This window comes from Dermochelys coriacea, chromosome 7 (assembly GCF_009764565.3).
Source record: "Dermochelys coriacea isolate rDerCor1 chromosome 7, rDerCor1.pri.v4, whole genome shotgun sequence".
In the NCBI taxonomy this organism is placed as follows: domain Eukaryota; kingdom Metazoa; phylum Chordata; order Testudines; family Dermochelyidae; genus Dermochelys; species Dermochelys coriacea.
The window spans coordinates 10,697,802-10,717,117 of NC_050074.1; the positions used below are offsets into that span (position 1 = coordinate 10,697,802).

At 42.4% G+C, this 19,316-nt stretch overlaps 1 protein-coding gene and 1 pseudogene across 1 annotated transcript; one reads left to right on the top strand and one right to left on the bottom strand.

Annotated features, from left to right (window-relative positions):
• Positions 1 to 4,276: 4,276 nt before the first annotated feature.
• LOC119859578 lies at positions 4,277 to 4,456 on the top strand (annotated as a pseudogene).
• Positions 4,457 to 5,932: 1,476 nt separating this feature from the next.
• Positions 5,933 to 18,855, bottom strand: PROK2 (prokineticin 2). Its single transcript, XM_038410678.2, has 3 exons — positions 18,726 to 18,855; positions 12,752 to 12,877; positions 5,933 to 7,505 (listed from the first exon to the last, which is right to left on the bottom strand). Exons 1-3 carry the CDS (start codon positions 18,795 to 18,797, stop codon positions 7,380 to 7,382), a joined length of 324 nt encoding a protein of 107 aa, XP_038266606.1. The 5' UTR covers positions 18,798 to 18,855; the 3' UTR covers positions 5,933 to 7,379.
• Between the last annotated feature and the right edge of the window lie 461 nt (positions 18,856 to 19,316).

Consider the following 19,316-nt stretch of genomic DNA (forward strand, 5'->3'; position numbering starts at 1 on the left):
ACTTTCCCCAGATGTAGGTGGCTAAAGCAGGTGCAAGACAGTGGAGATGCAAACTCACTGGGCTAGATCCTTGTTCCCTATCCCCTTAAGATCCTTTACTCTGTGCCAGTAGCCCACTGCCTGGGGAATTACACTAGCTATATGCTAATCTCCCTTGTGGTTAGTATAGGATGTATGTATCACGGGCATAACTGATGGAAAGGGAGAATAGCTGCAGAGCTGCTATAGACTGTTGATCTGCTTGTGCAACAATGACTCGGGGGACATTGCACCTGGGTGCAACTTAGAGAAGCCACAAAGTTGCTCTGAATTGTTCCAGGGGTCACACTGGGTGCAGGATCAGGGCAGTTACACCAAGATAGCATGTGACTGGGACATTCAAAGGGACCAAAAGAGAGGTGCCCAACTGCTCCTGACTTTCAGTGGGCACCTAACTCATTTAGGCCCCTTTGAAGATCCCAGCCTTTACCCTGCTGGGCCAGGTGCAGCACCAATGCAGCTGAGGACCTGGAACACATAGAGGCGGAGGAAGGCAGCACAGGGGTGAGACAGCTTCCCTTTTGCTCTCCTTGTGCTGGGCTCAGATTTGTTGGCAAGTCCCTGTGTGCAGCACATGCCAGAATTTGAGGAGATGAGAGGTGGATGTGGCAGTACTAGGATAATACAGGTGGGAAAAGTTGAAGGTTGTTGCTTGAATAATGGCAGATGTAATGGCAACTGAGAGGGGAAGTGGATAACTGCAGCAGTTATAAGTTATGTATGTAAATAGATGCTGTAGAGAGCTGGGATGTCAGTAACAAGATATGTAAAGCTCAGAACAATATGCAAGTTAAGCAGTGAGGGCCAGGTTGTGACCCATTATACGTGCCTGGTCAGGGAAGTAAGGGAGTGAAAGGTGCCCTCTTACATTCTACTCCCTGAAAAGGGCTATATCATAGCACATGAGGAAAGAGAAGTGAGGTTCCATATTCCACTCCCCTTCCCCTGATGTACCAGCTCAGTGGCAGGGGAAATAATCTGCACAAAGCATGGGGCTGGCTCACATTGATCCCTTCTGGAGCAAAGCAAGTGGGGGAAGCAGGGAACAGACTGTGACCCTATAAGCCATGATCTGGTTTACTCCTGGAGCTGTGCAAGATGCCATAGATTTGCCAGTAGGTTTTGACCAAAGAGAGGGAAATTGACATTCTAGCCCCACTGTTTTTTATCACGGAGAGAGACATAGAATGGGAACACTATTCACAGCTGGAACCTGACAAAGTAAGTACATTTTCCTAAGGGTAAATTCAGCAGAAGTCCTTCAAATCCTACCTAGCCTTTATAGAGCATGTTTCATCAGTTCTCATAATGCTACAACGGAGGGTAGTAACATCACCCCCATTTTACAGATGGGTAAACTGAGGCACAGATTAAATGATTTGCACATACTCACCTCACAGGTCAGTGACAGAACTGGGAATAGAACCCAGATCTCCAGAAGCCCAGTTGAGTGGGCTGTCCACCACAGACCATCCCCTCCTGCTTAGATAAAGGTGATCAAATCCAGGTCCTGTATACACTATGATTCCACTGTCTTGGAAGTCACCTCTTAATTTGCCCAAGAAGGCCCTTCTAAGCTCATCACTGATATTACAATGAAAGTCAAACCATTAGACAATAGGATCTGGCCATTTTCAAGCTTTCGGTTAAGCTACAGAAGCCAAACACTAGAGTGCAAAATAAATAGACCATGTGTTTTTCTAAAAGTCAAGACTAGTTACCATTGACAAAGCATGTTTGAGGTTTTCCTCCTTCCCCTGTTAATGAACATACCCAAATCATAAACAAATGCACAGTAACACACAAAGACATGTTGTCAGAAGAACTAATTATCTATCACAGGGGAAGACGGGGGCCTTTCTTCCAGACACAGGCCTGGGAAGCAGATAGTCCTGGCCTAGAATTTTTACCCAATGTTATGTGAAGGCAAATAGTGTAGCATAAAAGTCTGAAGCAACATCTAATGGCAGGGCTGGCTACCCACTATCCCATTTCCCCTGCTGATTAAATTTTGATATGGCCCTCGGGTAAAAAAAACAGCTAAAGAATAACAGGGAGGGAATGCATAACCATGAACATTTTGAAATACTTCTTTTGGACCTGGCTCACCAGTTATTGCTGGTGTCAAATGAAGCAAAATTAAAGTGTGTCATGGTTTTGGGGTGAGAGGTGTTCCACTGCCGAGAGAAATTGAGGGAACTTTTCAGCTGTAGTTTATGCATGAAATATTAACGGGGACAGGTAAATGATGTTGACTAAGGCAGAGTTTAGAAAAGAATTTAAGTTGAATAAGCCATATCTTTATATACAACAGTCATTCTAAATGATTATTCCCGCCAAACCAACCTTCATTTAACATGTGAGAATTAACAAGGCTCAAGTGGCTAAAATCAGTGTTATGGTAATATTAACACAAAGTGAATATTCCATGGCATGGGAACATAGGCATTACTATACCAGACTGGTGATTCATTTAGTCTAGTTTCCTGTTGCTGACAATGAGCAGAACAAGATGCTTCACAGGAAGGTGCAAGAAATTCTGTTATGGATAATTATGGAATTAGATGCATCTTCCCAACCCCTTCCCCCCCACCCCCATAATTAGTAAGTGATTGGCTCTGAAACATGAGAGTTTAGAGCCCCTATACATTGCTACAGCCTTATCTAATATAATTATGGATGGTCTCATTACCTGTATAAATCTCTAATCCCATTGCAAGTTAATTGGCATGAGTTAACTACAGAAGTGGTTCTTCTTCTGTGTGATAAAATCTACTCGGATTGCTATCTGATGGGCAGATCTCTAGTAGTCTTTGCATGGAATTGTCCACTCACTCACACTGATACATAATGGGAGTATTGGCTTCAGGTGAGCTACTTCTTATTTATGTGTGTGTGTGTGATGAGATGCAGGCCCTGTGTCCTCTTGTATGTTTTCACAGCTCTGCACACAGTATCAGTAAGAAATAATAGCCCAAGACTGCCTGAATATGTGCATAGACTACTGTATATTTTGGGGTGCCATGGACCTGATTCTCTTCTCATGAATGTAAACTAGGGGTAACTCCACTGCGGTGACAGCATGCCATTGAAGTCAATGGAGTTACACATGTGTAAAACTAGCATAAGGGAATGGAGACTCAGGGCCCAGATTTCTGAAGCCTACTCTCATCTGTAGCCTTGGGCTCGGTTCCTTGACCGCGTGTGTATTGCCAAGAGCTTTACTGAGTTCAGTGACGCTACGTTAACATCATCAGGATTTGGCCCCTGGTTTCTGACTGTCCTAGAGTTAGCCTTTACACTGGCAGAATCAAGCCCACGAAGAGAAAAACAAAAACTAATGTGGTTATTGGATTTGAGTGGTTGTGCCCTTAGGGCTGTTGGACTGAAGCTCCCCAAATTATTCAAACCTGAACAGAGTCTGTTACAAAGATCCCGTCTACAAAGGCAGAGCAAATTGAGACCCTCACAGACTTCAGGGTTGATTCTCCTCTGTGGTGTATAGTCATTTACACCTGCACCACATGGATGCAAAGTGGTTCTAGAACAGTCCTGTTCTGATTGGGTAGCATCTTAACAAGTGCAAAGTAGGTGTAAGGAGGTTATACAAAATGCAAGCCAATGGAGAATGATGTGATATGGGATATGCCAGTGAGGTGTGATATGGGAATAATAGTTGATACCATCAAATGATAACCTTAGCCAAGGCCATGAGTGCGCCCCTGCTGAATTCTCCCTTCTACTGTCATGCTTTTGGGGGATACAACTGCAAGAAGACAGACTTTTACTTGAGCTACGCTTGGACATTGCATTTCCTAGAGTGGAGCTTTGGTTTTCTGAATGAGCAAGCTATGGCAATTATTTAATTAGGAGAGTCCTTGCTTTTGGATCCTCCCTTTACAACTGGGAGTAGCTGATGTCTTGGAAATATGAATCAGGGATTTTATTGTGGTGGAAAATGGTAAGGGACTCTTCCACCTTCCGGCTGCACCCAGTAGTTCACAGATCTGTTTCTTGGCTTTGTGATAAAGGAAGTGTAAGCACTTGCTGATGTATCAAATGTTACCATCATTCCATGCTTTGCTGACTCTACACCTAGTTCCTCTCAACTGACATAGAGTTGAATATGCTGATTATGCATATGTATCTTATGACTTTAAAAACAAACTTTGTATTGTGGATAATCTAAGCACTACACCCAGATGTACAGACACTCATTTCTCAACCTGTGTATTATATAATTTTAACATTATCTTAATATTTTTATATTTGTTCTTAGTTTAATAGCTGATACGTCCTTTATTTGAGGACTGTATATTAAGTTGATTTTTGAAACTGGGGGTGGAATAGGAGCTTGCTCTGTCCACACCATGCATCGATCTGGTATTGCAGTGCCTCTGGGAACAGTGCATCTCCTTTTAGGGAGAATAATCTGGTTAGAAAAGCAGAAAGAGTTTCACTGTGAAGATGCTCGTTTTGTATGGTTTCTTCAAAATGGAAAAATAACTCAAATACTTTCCTGATGGACTGTTTTTTTCTCTAAATGGACAACCTATTCTAAATTCTCAATTACTGAGGGACAATCTTCACTCATTGATATATTTTGCTTTCTGCCACCAACTCTCTGTATAACTTTTTTCATGAGTGATGTACCTGAATGCATGGATGTTAAATATCTAAACTATATTCTTAAATTCATTCACCTAAATTTGGGTTATTGCTGATTATGCACTATATGTATCTTATGACTTTAAAAACAAACTTTGTATTTGTGGATAATCTAAGCACTATACTCAGATGTTCAGACACTCTTTTCTCAACCTATGTATTATATAATTTTTTAACATTAGCTTTAATAAAAAATTGTAATCTCTTTTTTTAAAAAAGGTATAAATGTCTGCTTAACCCTTTGTACCAGGGTCAATAAAAGGTGGTTGCCAGTCAGCGAAGGGTTTACTAAGTACTATTAACTACTTTTTAAAGGTAGTTTTATCTCTTACACTCATGGTTTATGTGAAATGCTGCCAATGTCTACATTCTGTCCTTTGATTAGCTCCAGAGCTACCAAAACAATTATTTGTTTCCCCTGTCATATGTTTATTGTAGGCTGATGCTTCTGGATCACCTCCTGAAATCTGGAAAAATCACTCATCTCTGAAGTTGTAACGTAGCATCACTTAGATGCATCACATTAAATCATGCATCAACTGTACATGAAAACATGAAAGCTGAGTCAAAGTCATTTATCAAAGAGCAACAAAACAGTGGTGTGTTTTCAATGTACAGGTCATCAAGCCCATGCCCTTGCTAAATAATATACACATTACAGTGGGACTGAATTGAAGGCAGAAGTCATGTCTTGACTTGCAAGACTGATCTGGAAACAAATAGGACGGCTGTACTTCTGGGGCGACTAACACATTGCAGACATCTTGATGGTCTGAAGTGATGCGGGGTGGTCACACAACCAAAACCACCATAATCTACTCCAACACTAAGGCCACTTTATGCAAATGAGGCAGGTGGAGCATTCTGTTTTGCAGGGGTGGAAATCCTGTATCAGCTGCCCCAACCCCACGGTAAGGGGAAAAGGAGGGTGGTATAAAGTAGAGCTCTCAGCTACACCCAGTATTCCACAGGGCAGGGCTGGCCTTACCATGGGGCAAACGAAGGTGGCCGCCTCAGGTGCCAGACTCGGGGGGGTGCCCCTAGGACCCAGAGTTTCAAAGTTTTGACCCAAGCAAGGCGGCATGGGGGCATCCTTTGAGCTCCCCACCTCAGGTGCCAAAATGTTGTGGGCTGGCCCTGCCACTGGGAACTTTCAAAGGAGGAAAACTAACTTGTACTGGTGTCAGGCAGCTTTGAATCAGGGAAATGCAACCAGCTCTCAGTGGCTCCCCCTTCTCCATTCCATCCAAGCTTCACACAGAAGAAATGGAGGAGCATCAAGACCGCTCCTGGGGATCCATGACAGTGCATAGAAAGGTATTTGTTGAAGAGGCTAAGGTATTTCCCATCTCCTCTAACTTTAATACACCAGAACACAACTCCACAAACTTGTCTCGGAACAGAGGACCAGCAGAAAAGGAACTGATGGTTGGAAGATGAACGGCTCCCTTTTTCTCCTTCTGTGTCTGTATACACCACTGGTGATAGACCAGTGTGAGAAACTCACCCAAACTATAGGAATTTTTACCATAGCCATTGACAAAGTTACATGGTGTTTCATACATCTGACAAGCTTAAGAAGACCCTTGGGGGCACGTGCCTAGCAAATGCCTTGATGTTAGTGCCAAGAAAATTCCCCATTATTCAAGTCACATCAGTTAAGAATCTGCTGGAAACTTGTGTTAGGGAGCTCTTAGCATATGATCTGTGGAGTTTCCTTAGAAATATATAAAAGTGTGTACTCTTTTAAAAGCTCTACTTTTAGGGAACTTTGCTAATTTTGGTATATGTAATAGCAGTTTACATGGAATAAAAATTGAAGACCAAAGTGAAAAAAATAATGCTATAATATTAAATCAAATGATATAGTGCCATTATTCTGATACAGAATTTTTACACAGCAATATTAATACATGCACATGACAAGAAGTCAGGTGGCCCATTAGAATAGATTTTAGGGTTTCTTTTTAAATAGAAACTACATTTTAATACATTGTTTCAGATGAGGTGCACGTTTTATGGCAGATTAAGTAACAAGCCTTTCTTCTCTTTGAACACTGAAACAACATACAGAATTCTCTGAACACTTTTTACACTTAGATGCTTTGGTTTAATGTGACAGTTTAAAAGCTACACCTATTGGTTAAACTGTTAATGTCGTGATGCACCTAACCTACAAATACTATAATAATTACAATAAAGGTACCAAATATGCACTTCTTTTGGCAGTCATATTATGCTTTGCTCTATACTTCTGTACAACATCCTCCCCCCCCCCCCACACACAGCACATTTTGAATCAAGCTTATTCAAGTATAAAAATATTGGCCAAGAGTTACCAAACGACTTGTGATTTTGGATGCTTCCATTTCTGGTCCCTGTAGTTGGGATGTTTTTAAAGGGGCATTATTTCCAGAAAGTGCTATGAAATTGCCTATCACTCCCCTTCAAGATATCTCAGTTTGGGCATCCAAAAATGGAAGCATCCTACATCATTAGACCCTTTTGAAAATCTTGGCCATAACACCACAGTATCTCAATGTTTGTTTTTAATGTTTACGAGGCAAGAAAGTATGTTAAAGAATTTCCTCTGGCAAATAACTTGTTCATCACAATAACAAGGGAAAATGTAAATACATGAAGTGGCTGTTTATGGGTAAGAACTGTTCCTGCTAAAAAAAGACATCTTCGTTTCTGAACTCTGGTGAACATTTGAATCTGCTAGGAGATATCCGTAGGCAGGCCAAGTTAGGCAGACATGGGCAGGTGTGATGCATTCTTCTCCCAAGAAACGGGACCTGGAAGCAAGTATTGAAAAGGTCAGAAGTGATGAGAGGAAGCAGTGTCAGTAGTAGGTAGCAATAGTACACATTGGTATGCTGAAATGGAGGCAGTGACATGAGGTCATCTTTTCCTCCAATTTTATAAATATGCCTATTGTAAAAATGCATTAATCTTAGTCATCAGGTCCCTGTTTTTCCATTTGTACTTCACACTGGTATCGGCATGCAGTGAGCTAGATGGACCCCTGCCTTCATGACTCTTTTTGCTCTGTATTGCCATTACAAAGCATCATAACTGGCCACAAGAAGATCACCTCACTGGAGAAGAATTACGTGGTGGCATACAGCTCACATAATGGCTTCTATGTGTCAGCCCTGCTCCTGCCCCCACTGTTCCCTGTGCCCAACAATTCCTGGCTTCCATAATAGGCCTTAACAGTGCTCTCAGTTGCGTCCAGAGAACAGCTGGATCAGGATTGGAGGAGTTCAATGGAAACTTAAAAGCCAGCTTTGTGCACCTTATCAAGTTGTGCTGTGCTTTTCTTGGTATGTATATCTATATTACATATTGACAAAAACCCTGCATTAAAAGAATGTTGCTTGTACCAACTTAACTCAGTTCCCTTGTGCATATGCATTATGATACAGTCTTTGGTTACACGATAACAGGGTCCCTGCCTTATTCAGATCTAGCAAGTATCTACTGAGCAGGTGTGAAATACGATTTTTCTAAGGCTTGCAATTTGGCCAAATTTGGGCATATTTTCTTGGGGCAGCAAAAGGCACATCCCTGAGACAAAGGCCCTGCTCATAAGCCTGGGGACACTGAGCTTTCCAATAAAAGATCACTATATCAATATATATATTTTTTTTAAAAAAACACATTTTTCCCCAGACTTATTCTTGGAAACAGCTGAATCATTTTGGCTGAAACCTTCCAAAAAACTCAGTTTGAGATAGACACCTGGCATGGGAAATTTTAGCTCAAATAGTTAAAGTTTGACAAAGCTACAAGCACTTGAAAACAGGGTCTTACAATAGGAAGTGTCAAGCAATGTTAATCATAGGCAGTGCTACCAACCTTGTCTATAATACAGATCTGTAGATTTAGAACATAGGACCATCTTTTCCTTCCAGTTCTATTATTTCACAAAATTAAATGAAAATAATTTGACTCTTCTGCCATAAAGCTCAAATATGTCCATTGCATAAATTACAATCTAATATTTCTATTATAGAAGTGCTCAGAGGGCTGTACATATACATATGAAGAGATTGGGGGACGATTCTCCTCTTACTTACACCAGTTTTATCTTAGTGTAACTCCTAACTTATTTATATCAGTGGGAAAGGAGATTCAGACCCAGGCCTGTGTCCCAAAGAGCCTGCAGCCTAAGAAATCCTGTGATGTGTCTCTTGTGTGTTACAGAAAAAAACTTGTCTTGGAATTGTTCTCTGCTATGGCCTAGAGGTGTGTGTGAAAAAAGAATGGGTTTAATTTAAATTTAGAGCTACTGAAAACTCCCCAAAAGCACGATACAAATATATTCCTCTGTCTAAAAACTGAGGAACTCTCAAAACAGGCACTTATCATGTGATACTCTCACCACAGTCATACTATCCAGAACCTAACCATGGACCCAATTCCACAAATGCAATCTCCAGTGAAGACAAAGGGAATTTCATTTCCACATAGGATAGATTCAAACCCAAGGAAACCAACACTTATATCCTTGCATGCTTGTCACTAAAACTGCACATTGCACTTGGCCAATAAGGCCAGAGGCAAGTGGAATGTGGCCGAGTAGCTAAAAAAAAATATTAAAAAGTTTAAAAAACACATACAAAGCAGCTTAAAGGCACCTGTCTTGGCAGCAGTCAGTGACTGCGGGGAGGGCAATGTTCACCCTCAACTGAAGTGGTCTCTCCCCGTTTGACACTCAATCCCAAGCAATTTAAATGTCCTGAGGGGTCCTCATAATTTCAAGGCCTAACCAAGCAAAGTCTGTCAAGGAACCCCCAGTGTGGGGAAGACCCCCAGCTGGCAAAGAGCCAGCATAGATGGCTCCCATGCCTCCCTGATGCTGACTGAGGAAAGAGGGAGGGTGGCTGGAGTCCAGTGCTCTCAGACTATGCCCAGTTGGCGTATGGTCCCTTGGGAGCTTTTGCCAGGCAGAACAAGTTAGAGCAGGCCCTGTCCTAACCCCAGCTGGGGCAGAGAATCAAGGAGCCGTAGCTGTCATCTGCTTCCCTTTCCCCACCTTTATTAGGCTTCCTCGTGTCGGGGAGCCACCCTTTGCTAGGCACTTCCCTAAGCTAGGCAGAGCCAGCTTTTCCCCATAGCTCAGTAAGGAAGCAGGCAATAGATCAGCTACTCTCTCCTCCCACCCCCCTTCAACAGAGCAGGCAGGTAGCAGGGGAACTGCTTACCAGCTGCTGTCGGGAAGGAAGACAGCTGCTCAGAGCACAACTGGCTCACACCAAAGCGGCTGTAAGAGGAGTGGGATGCAGTTGGGAAGGCGGCGCCCACTGCTGCCTCCTCTGAGCCATGGGGCTGATTCAAACACTTCAATTTCCAAAAAATTACCAGGGGCAGCTCAGGGAGCATGTTTTCCATCCACAATCACGACAGTTTCCACCTAACACAATTGACCTTAAGGGCCACAATTTAGTGGGAAGGGCCACAGATTGCACAGCATTGCCCTAGATAGATGATGATTGATGCACTACAAAGGGGGAGGGAGAGAGAGAGATCTGACAGGACACAAATTCATCTTCATATAGGGTGTACATATTTGGGTGCATCTTTAGTGAAACAACAGTTTAAACCTTTTGCTGTACAATATGTATAGAAATAATATTTTACTCATTTTATACATGAAAAAGTATGTTGGTGTGTGTGGGGAGATTAGTGCTTAATTTGGGAGGAAGGACTGTGATTAGATCAATAGCATAGTATTTAGGAGACTTGGGTTCCAGTTCCTGCTTTACCACAGACTACCTGTGTGATCTTGGGCAAATCAGTCTCTCTGTTCCCCACCTGTAACATGGGGATAACAGCACTGCCCTACCTCCCGGGGGTATTGTGAGGATAAATATGATAAAGATTGTGAGGTGCTCAGATACTAAGCAAATGGGGGATGGACTTTAGATACAAACTAAGGCCTGGTCTGCACTAAAAAGTTACATCAACCCAGCTACATCACTCAGGGGTGTGAAAAATCCACATCCCTGAGAGATGTAGTTAAACCGACAATCTCCTGTGTAGACAGAACTAGGACAATAGAAGAATTCTTCCATCAGTGAAGTTACTGTCTCTTTGGAGGTGGATTAACTACAGTCATGGGAGAACCCCTCCCGTCGCTGTAGTGAGCGTCTACACTGAAGCGTGGACATAGGCTAAGGAACAGCTTTTTGCAGTAAGTGAAATACTTTTAGTGGTCTCAGAACAGTTGCTAGCAGTCAGGAGTCCATGACACAAACTCATCACGTTATTTAAAACAGGTGATAGTTTCTGCCCAAGTGGGCACAAGGCTAATCTTTCATGTAGACTAAATTGCCTTGCAATGTAGGTTAGTCTTTGCAGAGCGTGTTTAAATTCAATGGCAAAACAGAGTGGGAAAGTACAAATTGAAGGTGTGTGGTTTGTACCTGACCTGCAGGCAAATGAAATGTTTCAATATTCAACACTACTTGTCTCTCAATCATCATGCACAAAATATTTGAAGGAGAGGAAAGAAACCTTGAGAAACACCTCCCCCACTTTATCTTTGAAAATATTTAAATTTCACAGAGTACAGTAAGTCCACTTTGCTTTCTAGCTGTCAAGTACAGTAGCCTGGTCAAGAGCATGAGTTTAAAATTGACCTTGTAAAAGTTGTAAACTTCAGTGACTAACTGTAAACTGGATCTGGATATTCCTCTTAATTAACTGTACCACTGCGTACAGTCAGCTAAAGAATATAGTGGACATTATAAATTATTGTAATAATAATAAACTCATTGAACAACTAGGTCCTGATTCTCATTTACAGTGAGGCTTCCTTACATCCCTCTGTTAATGTAAAGGGACCTTAAAGTGGGAGTAAGTTACATTACTTAGTGCAATCTGGTTCCCAATATCTTACTGGAAGATTTAAGGGTATATGTTTAGCTAGACTGAGACCTGTATTTCTTTTCTGAAAATGAATTGCAGACACAAAGTTGAGATTTTGTGCCTACAATCAGCTAGTAAGAGAGACAACTAATTTGTACTGCACTCACAGATCTGAAATTAATATCTTCCACACATGGCTACTGTTAGGTCACATATTTTCTTTGGCATGATTTTCAAGATCACCAAGATTTTAAATTATGGTCTCAAAGCTGTTGGTAAAACCACTTTCAAATGAATATATGGTTCTGATTCCATTCTATGTCAATTTCTCTTCCACCAACTTCAATAAAAGGACTAAACCCTAACAAAGTTTAGCTCAATGTATATAGTTGAAAGTAGTATTTTGGGGTACATGGATGCTGTTGACTATGCTTGGAAAAAGACGTGGATCATGCTATTAGATTTGCAAGTAAGGTTAACCATTGTGACAAGATATTCCAATGTGGCTTGTATAAAAAAAAAAAATCTGTCAGAGCTAGATGTTCAGTCATATGTTTTTGAGCATCAGTTTAATAAAGGTAGCCTTTAATGAGAGTTCTCAAATGCAGTTTTTACTTTTTTGGAAACCAATATCTTTTTAAATGGCTTTTTGTGGCCTCAGTGGATCTTTAAGAGTAAGAGCAAAACTGGCATTGATGTGGAATATCAGGGAATGCGCTCCAATGGATATACCAGGTGCCTACTGATGTTGTTATTATTTGTGTGAATACTGTAGTTCTTACTCACTAGAGTAGTTTCACTGAAGTTACTGGCACTTACTTGTATTATCAAGGACTACTTGCATGAGGAAGTGCATCAAGGGTTGGGCCCTGGAACTGTAAAATATTGTTTCTATCAAATAATGCAAAAGAAAAACGTACAGTACTTTTGACCTTTGGTTTTCTTCAGAATAATTTTGACAGTAATATATTTCTTTACTTATGTTCCTTCAATGTTGTTTCCATAAAGAAGCAAACTGCAGGGTATTGTAACCGACACTATGGATCCCTACACTTTTACCACGTATAATTTTTTTATGCAATTTGACTTGCAACAAAATATATTCACATTTATTTCTGCCTTGTCAGTTTCAGTATCATAAGAACCGCCATTAGTACATACTAACTTTATTACTCAAAGGATGACATTCTTCTCCCAAGTCGCCCATTGGCGTGCACATTCGGAGACTGCGAATCCAGAGACTAACAGCACAGCACATGCCACCCCCACACTGTAGATCCCTGTCGCAAGCCTGAAAGTTTAACAAACAGATAAATAGTATTAGGCAAACAAAAGCACTCCAAAAATAGCACAGTCCACTGCTTTTTGCAAATGTCTGAGCTACACTTTTATGTGGGAACTTTACGATACATTGAAAAGATTGCAAGCTACGATGGCTCATTTAACATTTATAACAACAGAATCTAGACTTGTATGTTTAAACAGGCCATGACTATGTCGGGGGTCTGGATCAGGGCTAAAGTTTCAACTCTGCCACCAGCTACCCCCATGTATATGTGAGGGGTAAAACTGGAATTAGTCTACAGCCCTCATTCAAGAAAGCTTCCCAAAATGCTGTCCTGAATAGTGATGGACTTAAGTATATGCTGATGTTCTTTCAAATTCATGGCCTGAGGTATTCGACTAAGTGTAAAAGGAGTAAAGTGTGCCAAACTGATAAGTGGCCCTGTCTTGAAGAGAAGCTAATGCTGAGAAATTCATAAATGAATTTAAAGATTTTTGAATCACTTTTCCTTCTAGATTCTAATTCTAGTATTTTATGGTTGAGTGCCTTTGCAAATGTAAGACCGTATTATACTTTTATCACAAAAGTCCTCTTGGAACTAGGTAAAATAAAAGCTTAATCAGGGATGTTATGATTATTATCTAGATCATATTCTGCATCTAAATTAAAAGGGGTTTTTAGTATCTAAGAGAGTGGCTTGGCATAAACAGTCCACACCCAGATAGATGCTGATGTGAAATGTAGAAAGAGGTGCTGTCCATTGTAAATTTCAACCATTGGTTTAAGACATACTTGTATAAACATAAAATGAACTAGGAATTGCTTTGTGCATTTTGAAAACCAAAAATTTAAGAAGTACTTGTGGCTCCTTTTCTTTTTGCGAATACAGACTAACACGGCTGCTACTCTGAAACCTGTCAAAAATTTAAGAGCAAGTGAAACACTGGGGTCAGAAGTGTATTACTACATGTGTTTATTCCTGTTAAAATACATTTTTAAAAAACCCAAAAAGGTTATAAGGATTTTAATTATATCATTATAGGGGCAAATCCCATTCTACTTGCTCAAGTGAAGAGTCTCACTGAAGAAAATGGGCCTCATCACATAACTAAGGTAAGCTGAATCTGACCTTTTTCCTCTCCCCCTCCCCCCCAGTATCTGACAGCAGGCAAAAAAGGGTTCTGATCAATTGTCTCCAACAGGAAAATTGAAAAAAGGATGCATAAGGAATCTTAATTGATCTGAGGGAGACATTACCGTCTATTGAAACAAACTCTCATTTTAGAAAAAAGCACTTAAGTATCTTATACTGGGATTTACATGATAAATGCCATTCTGTGTACTCCCCCAGGTAAATATTATGCCATTTCAAACAGTAGAACTCACATCAAAATATATATTTACTGAACAGACAGTAACTTAGAAAAAGCTCTTGGGGCTAAGGACAAGCAATGAAATAGCATATGTAACCAAAATGTGTAGCACTCACAGTAAGATATATATTTAATAAATTCAACAGCTATTACAAACAAGCCTAAATACATACTTACCCAAAAGAGTAATCTCACTCTAAAACTGCTGTTAGAACCTCTCAGGTAGATAATGTTTCTTTTCTAACCTTTCATAAACAACAAAATAAATCTACTGGTCAAATTCTGCACTAGTGACACCGGGGTAAAGGTACAGTAACACCACTGATTCAAAATAAGTTCTTTTGGCTTTACAATGGGGTTTAGCAATGGTGCAGCCACATGCAAAAAGTTTGAGGAGGACAGAGTAGTCTGAGAACGCATTGGGTTTACAACCCCATTGAGTGCACATAAACAAGACAATTAAAAAAAAAGTATGTGTGGGGGGGGCTTCCTCTTTGTTCTTCTGTTGTCCTGTCTCTGGAATTTGGTCCTTGTTTTTTGTATACAAAATTAGGTTATCAAGTCTGTCACTTGAGGCAGGGGAGGGAAGGTGCTTACACTACAACTGCACAGAATCAAGTCTAATTAGCCCGGCATCTCTGGGTGCTTATCAGACCCATCTTGTGCTGGTGAATTTTGAATTAATCAAACGCATGCAAGTTTACAGCGTCCATTCCCCTGGTCTTGTGAATGTTGTACAGCTTGCAGTGCCTTCCCAGAAAGTAGGGAAACTCATGCTATGGTGATCTAAAATTTGTTCCTACTATCAGGCTACTCTTTATGGGTCTTATTCTGGCACCCATGCTCACTCTGAGTAGTACCTTACTCCCCAAGGAGTCCAATTCATTTCAGTGGGACTACTGGCAGAGTGAGGTGCTACTCAGTGTCAGTAAGGATGAACCTAACCCTGAATACATTCTAAATAATAATGACATTTAAGACATTGTGCTAGTCAATATTCCTTTTCAACTTGGTCTTCAGCTATTTATTCAGGAACCCATTTAAAGGTTTTCCCTCTAAGAATTAAATTACATTGTCCCAAATCCTAGAAAAAGGGATGGCCCTGCAATTTATTTTTTAGCTCCCCACTTTCTCTTATCTCCAACCTTTAACTTATACCAATACTCCCCATATTTGGGGCAGAACACTGTGGTTACTGACATTGCTGCTCCTCAGTCCATGTTCAACTAAATTCTTGTGGAAAACCCTGGTAACTTTCTGTATGCTTTATTTGCAATTTAGTGTCTGATCCAAAGCCCATTTTGGTTAATGGAAAGACCCTCCTTGACTTCAATAGGTTTTGGATCAAGACCTTAAATCAGATATGGCAAACCTGCGGGGAAAAAAAATCACAGAAATTGGGGTTTGTTTTTGGCTTAATTAGCTTGTTCCTTTTTGGCTTGTCGCTTCTTTTTTTTTTTTTGATTGGCTCCCAGCAAGAAAGGGCAAGGGGGGAAGAGAGTCAGGGGTACACAGTGGGTCCACCACAGTCCCAGAGTGCACCCTGGGAGGATCTAGTCATAGAGTGTAGGGGTTCTTAGGGATTGGCTTGTTTTGAAATGGGATTATTTTGATTTTTGTTTTATTGTGAAAGTTGGGGGGCTTGCTTACTTAGTGCATGAAAGTTGACAACTGTGCCTTAAATCTGCACAAGGAGTAGTATTCACAGTGGTCATGCATGCTGAGTGAACGCTAAAAAGAAAAACTAACAAACCATTCACCCTAACAAACCATTCACCATTCACTCACCATGTATGAGTATTCCACATAAGCAAAAGTACATGGTAAAGGGATTAGTAAAAATACACTTCAGTTTCAAGCAAATAGCATTTTATCATTCTAATACACTTTTCTGTTTTAATCCATTTACTCCGTCTACTATTCTATTATACTATTAGCTTTTTTACTGGGTTTTTTAAAGTTTTAAAGGTGTAGCTAAGACTTTATTGGCAAATATTTAGACTGGACCTACAGTGTATCTGGAAATATTCTTAATGTAAAGAAATCTTCAAATTCTCAAATATTTCAAAACTCCTTCACACTTTCTCATGTGCAAGTAAATTGGTTCAGAACCAGTCTTCCCGTTGATTAGACCAGAACCTTGGAGAACAATGAAATATCTGTTGCCATGAATACAATTTCTAAATGAAAAAAGAAAAGGAGTACTTGTGGCACCTTAGAGACTAACAAATTTATTTGAGCATAAGTTTTTGTGAGCTACAGCTCATTTATGCTCAAATAAATTTGTTAGTCTCTAAGGTGCCACAAGTACTCCTTTTCTTTTTGCGGATACAGACTAACATGGCTGCTACTCTGAAACCTGTCAATTTCTAAATGGTTACATTATGTACTGAAAATACACTTTAAGATGTCCAAAGAATGTAAATGCTTAACTATTAATCTAAAGCAAATCTTGAAAAAGAACAGTTTTTACTTTAAAATAATCTAACAATTTTTATTTAAACAATGAACATATTAGAAAAATTGTATTTTTCACCCTCAAAAGTGTATTCTAATAAAAAATAGCAGCAAACAATTCGCTATCAACTCATGGCCAGTTCAGGAAAGGAAGGGGGAAAAAAAAGGAGAGAGAAAGAGATACAGTAAACCATTGTTTTCTGAACCTTTTAAAGCAGGTGCACTTCCTTGGGTGAAACCAATAGAATAATCTCAAAATGTAAATAATAACGGAAATAATAAAGGACCACTCAAAATACTAAAGGAAATTAAGCCTGTACAAACATTAGACATTTTTAACATCAATATCTAAATTGGGCAATATGAGACTAGTTATATGGGGAAATTAATAGACAGTAGAGTTTTAAAAAAACTCTAAATACATTAACACACAATAAACCCGCTCTTAAATAACCACTCAAGGGATGAATAAAAATTGGTTTCTTAACAGAGATAGTCTTTAACGCTAATTCTCTTAACTATGATTGAGGATAAGTTTGAGAGATCTTTTAGGGAAAATAGGATGTTAAATGATCAAGTTTCACTGTATAATAAAAGTTTAAACTGGAAAGTACTGTGGCTAATTCTTTCAAGGGTCAGGCAGTCTACAAATCTCAGCTATAACTTCAAGGGGAAACTGACAGCTTTCAATCCATCTGCTGGAAATGAGCTAAAGAGCTGAAAGGAGGTGCATTTCCTTGTGAGAAAAGTGGAGCCTTGTGGTAAGTTACGGAAGAAGAAAAGCAGAATCAAATGGGGGCATTCGCTGTTACTGGAAATCGGGCTCCAGCCCCTGCTTTTCATTTTAACCAGTTACAAATAAAATGTCAGTTGCAACTAGTGTGAACTGTCCCCCCAAGACCGATCTGTCTGGGCTAAGACTATTATCTCCATCCTGCAGGCTTCCGTTGGAGATCTGTGTGAGGCAGGACCACAGGGTGGGACCCTGGGCCTGGACATAGCTTGAGGGTGAAGATCAAACCAAGGGCAGGGATTTTTGCTCCCTGCCCGATGCAGACCAGGTGTGGGCACCTCTCCACTGAGAAAGGCCAGAGAGTGTGCAATAAAACCCGGCCAGACAGGGGCAGAAAGGAACTTGAGGGGGAACAGAGTAAGGGCTGAGCTAGCTACTGGATGGAGCAGATGCTGGCAGAACACAGTGTGGGCAAGCTAGGCACCCAGCACCCATATGGTGTAATGGGAGAGACCCCATTACCTCCACAGCTCCCCAGGACATGGGACCATTCACCCCCATAGAAACCCCCAAGCACCAGGGACCACTGATCCCCAAACATCCCCAGAGACCCCCAGGACCACAGACCATCCCCCTTCCCCCCCCCCCCAGAAACCCCCAACCATCCCAACAAGTATCCTCAGTACCTGGGACCATTAATGTCCACAGAGACCCCGCCCAGCACGTGGGACCGTTCATCCCATAGGAACCTCAAACCACCCTGCAGAGACCTCCAGTACCTGGGACCACGGGCACCCCCCCCCAAAACCCACTAGGACCACTCACCCCCCCCCAGAGACCCCCAGCACCTGGGACCATGAACCTTCCACCCCCCAGAGACCCCCAGCACCTGGGACCACTGGCACCTCCCCAAACCCACTAGGACCACTCATCCCCCCAGAGACCCCCAGCACTGGGATCACTCACTCACCCACCCCCGGGACCCCCCAGCACCTGGGACCACTGGCACCCCCCCAAACCCACTAGGACCACTCACCCCCCCCAGAGACCCCCAGCACCTGGGACCACTGGCACCCCCCCAGAGACCCCCAGCACTGGGACCACTGGCACCCCCCCAGAGACCCCCAGCACTGGGACCACTCACCCCTCCCAGAGACCCCCCCAGCACTGGGACCATTCACCCCCTTGCCCCCCGTCCCAGGAGCCGGCGGAGCCCTGCCCCGCTGCGAGCCGGGAGAGCGGGGCGGCGGAGGCGGGCTCCCGCGTCCCCCCGACTCCCCGCGGCTCTCACCCCGGTGATGACCGCGGCGTCCCCCGCGGAGAGCAGCAGCAGGAGCAGGAGGGGGAGCGGGGCGCAGCGCATGGTGCCCGGTGCCCGGTGCCCGGTCCGCCCCGAGGGCAGCAGCGGCAGCAGCTGGAGGAGCAGAGCCCGGAGCTCGGGCCGCTCCCGCCGTTATAAAGCTCGGGGCTGCCATTCAAAGGCAGCGTGAGTCACCCACCCGCCCCGGCAGCGCCGCCGGGAGAGCCGGGGGGGGCACTCCCACCCACTCACCCCCCCCCCCACTCACGGGGGGCAGGGGAGCGACACCCCCCCCACACTCACGGGGGGCAGGGGGAGCGACACCCCCCCCACACTCACGGGGGGCAGGGGGAGCAGCGCACTGGTACAGAGTGGGTCACGCAGTGACACGCTTGGGGACACATGAAACCGACACACAGGTTGATGCAGAGTCCCAGGGGTGCTGATGAGAGAATGGTGTAGTGGGGGGACACAGGGCAACGCCCACATAGTGCCCTGGCACAGAAAGAGAGGCATGAAGGCCAACACACCGTGCTCCATGTACAGTGACCAGAGGCACCCATAAGGGGACAGATGCAAACA

What these genes read in the sequence shown, in the direction of transcription:
- PROK2 (XM_038410678.2), bottom strand. Translation starts at nt 18,797, where the DNA reads ATGCGCTGCGCCCCGCTCCCCCTCCTGCTCCTGCTGCTGCTCTCCGCG. An exon ending in ACGCCGCGGTCATCACCGGG is followed by an intron (nt 12,878 to 18,725) that starts GTGAGAGCCGCG and finishes TTAAACTTTCAG; the next exon opens with GCTTGCGACAGGGATCTACA. An exon ending in GTCATCCTTTGAGTAATAAA is followed by an intron (nt 7,506 to 12,751) that starts GTTAGTATGTAC and finishes ACTTGCTTCCAG; the next exon opens with GTCCCGTTTCTTGGGAGAAG.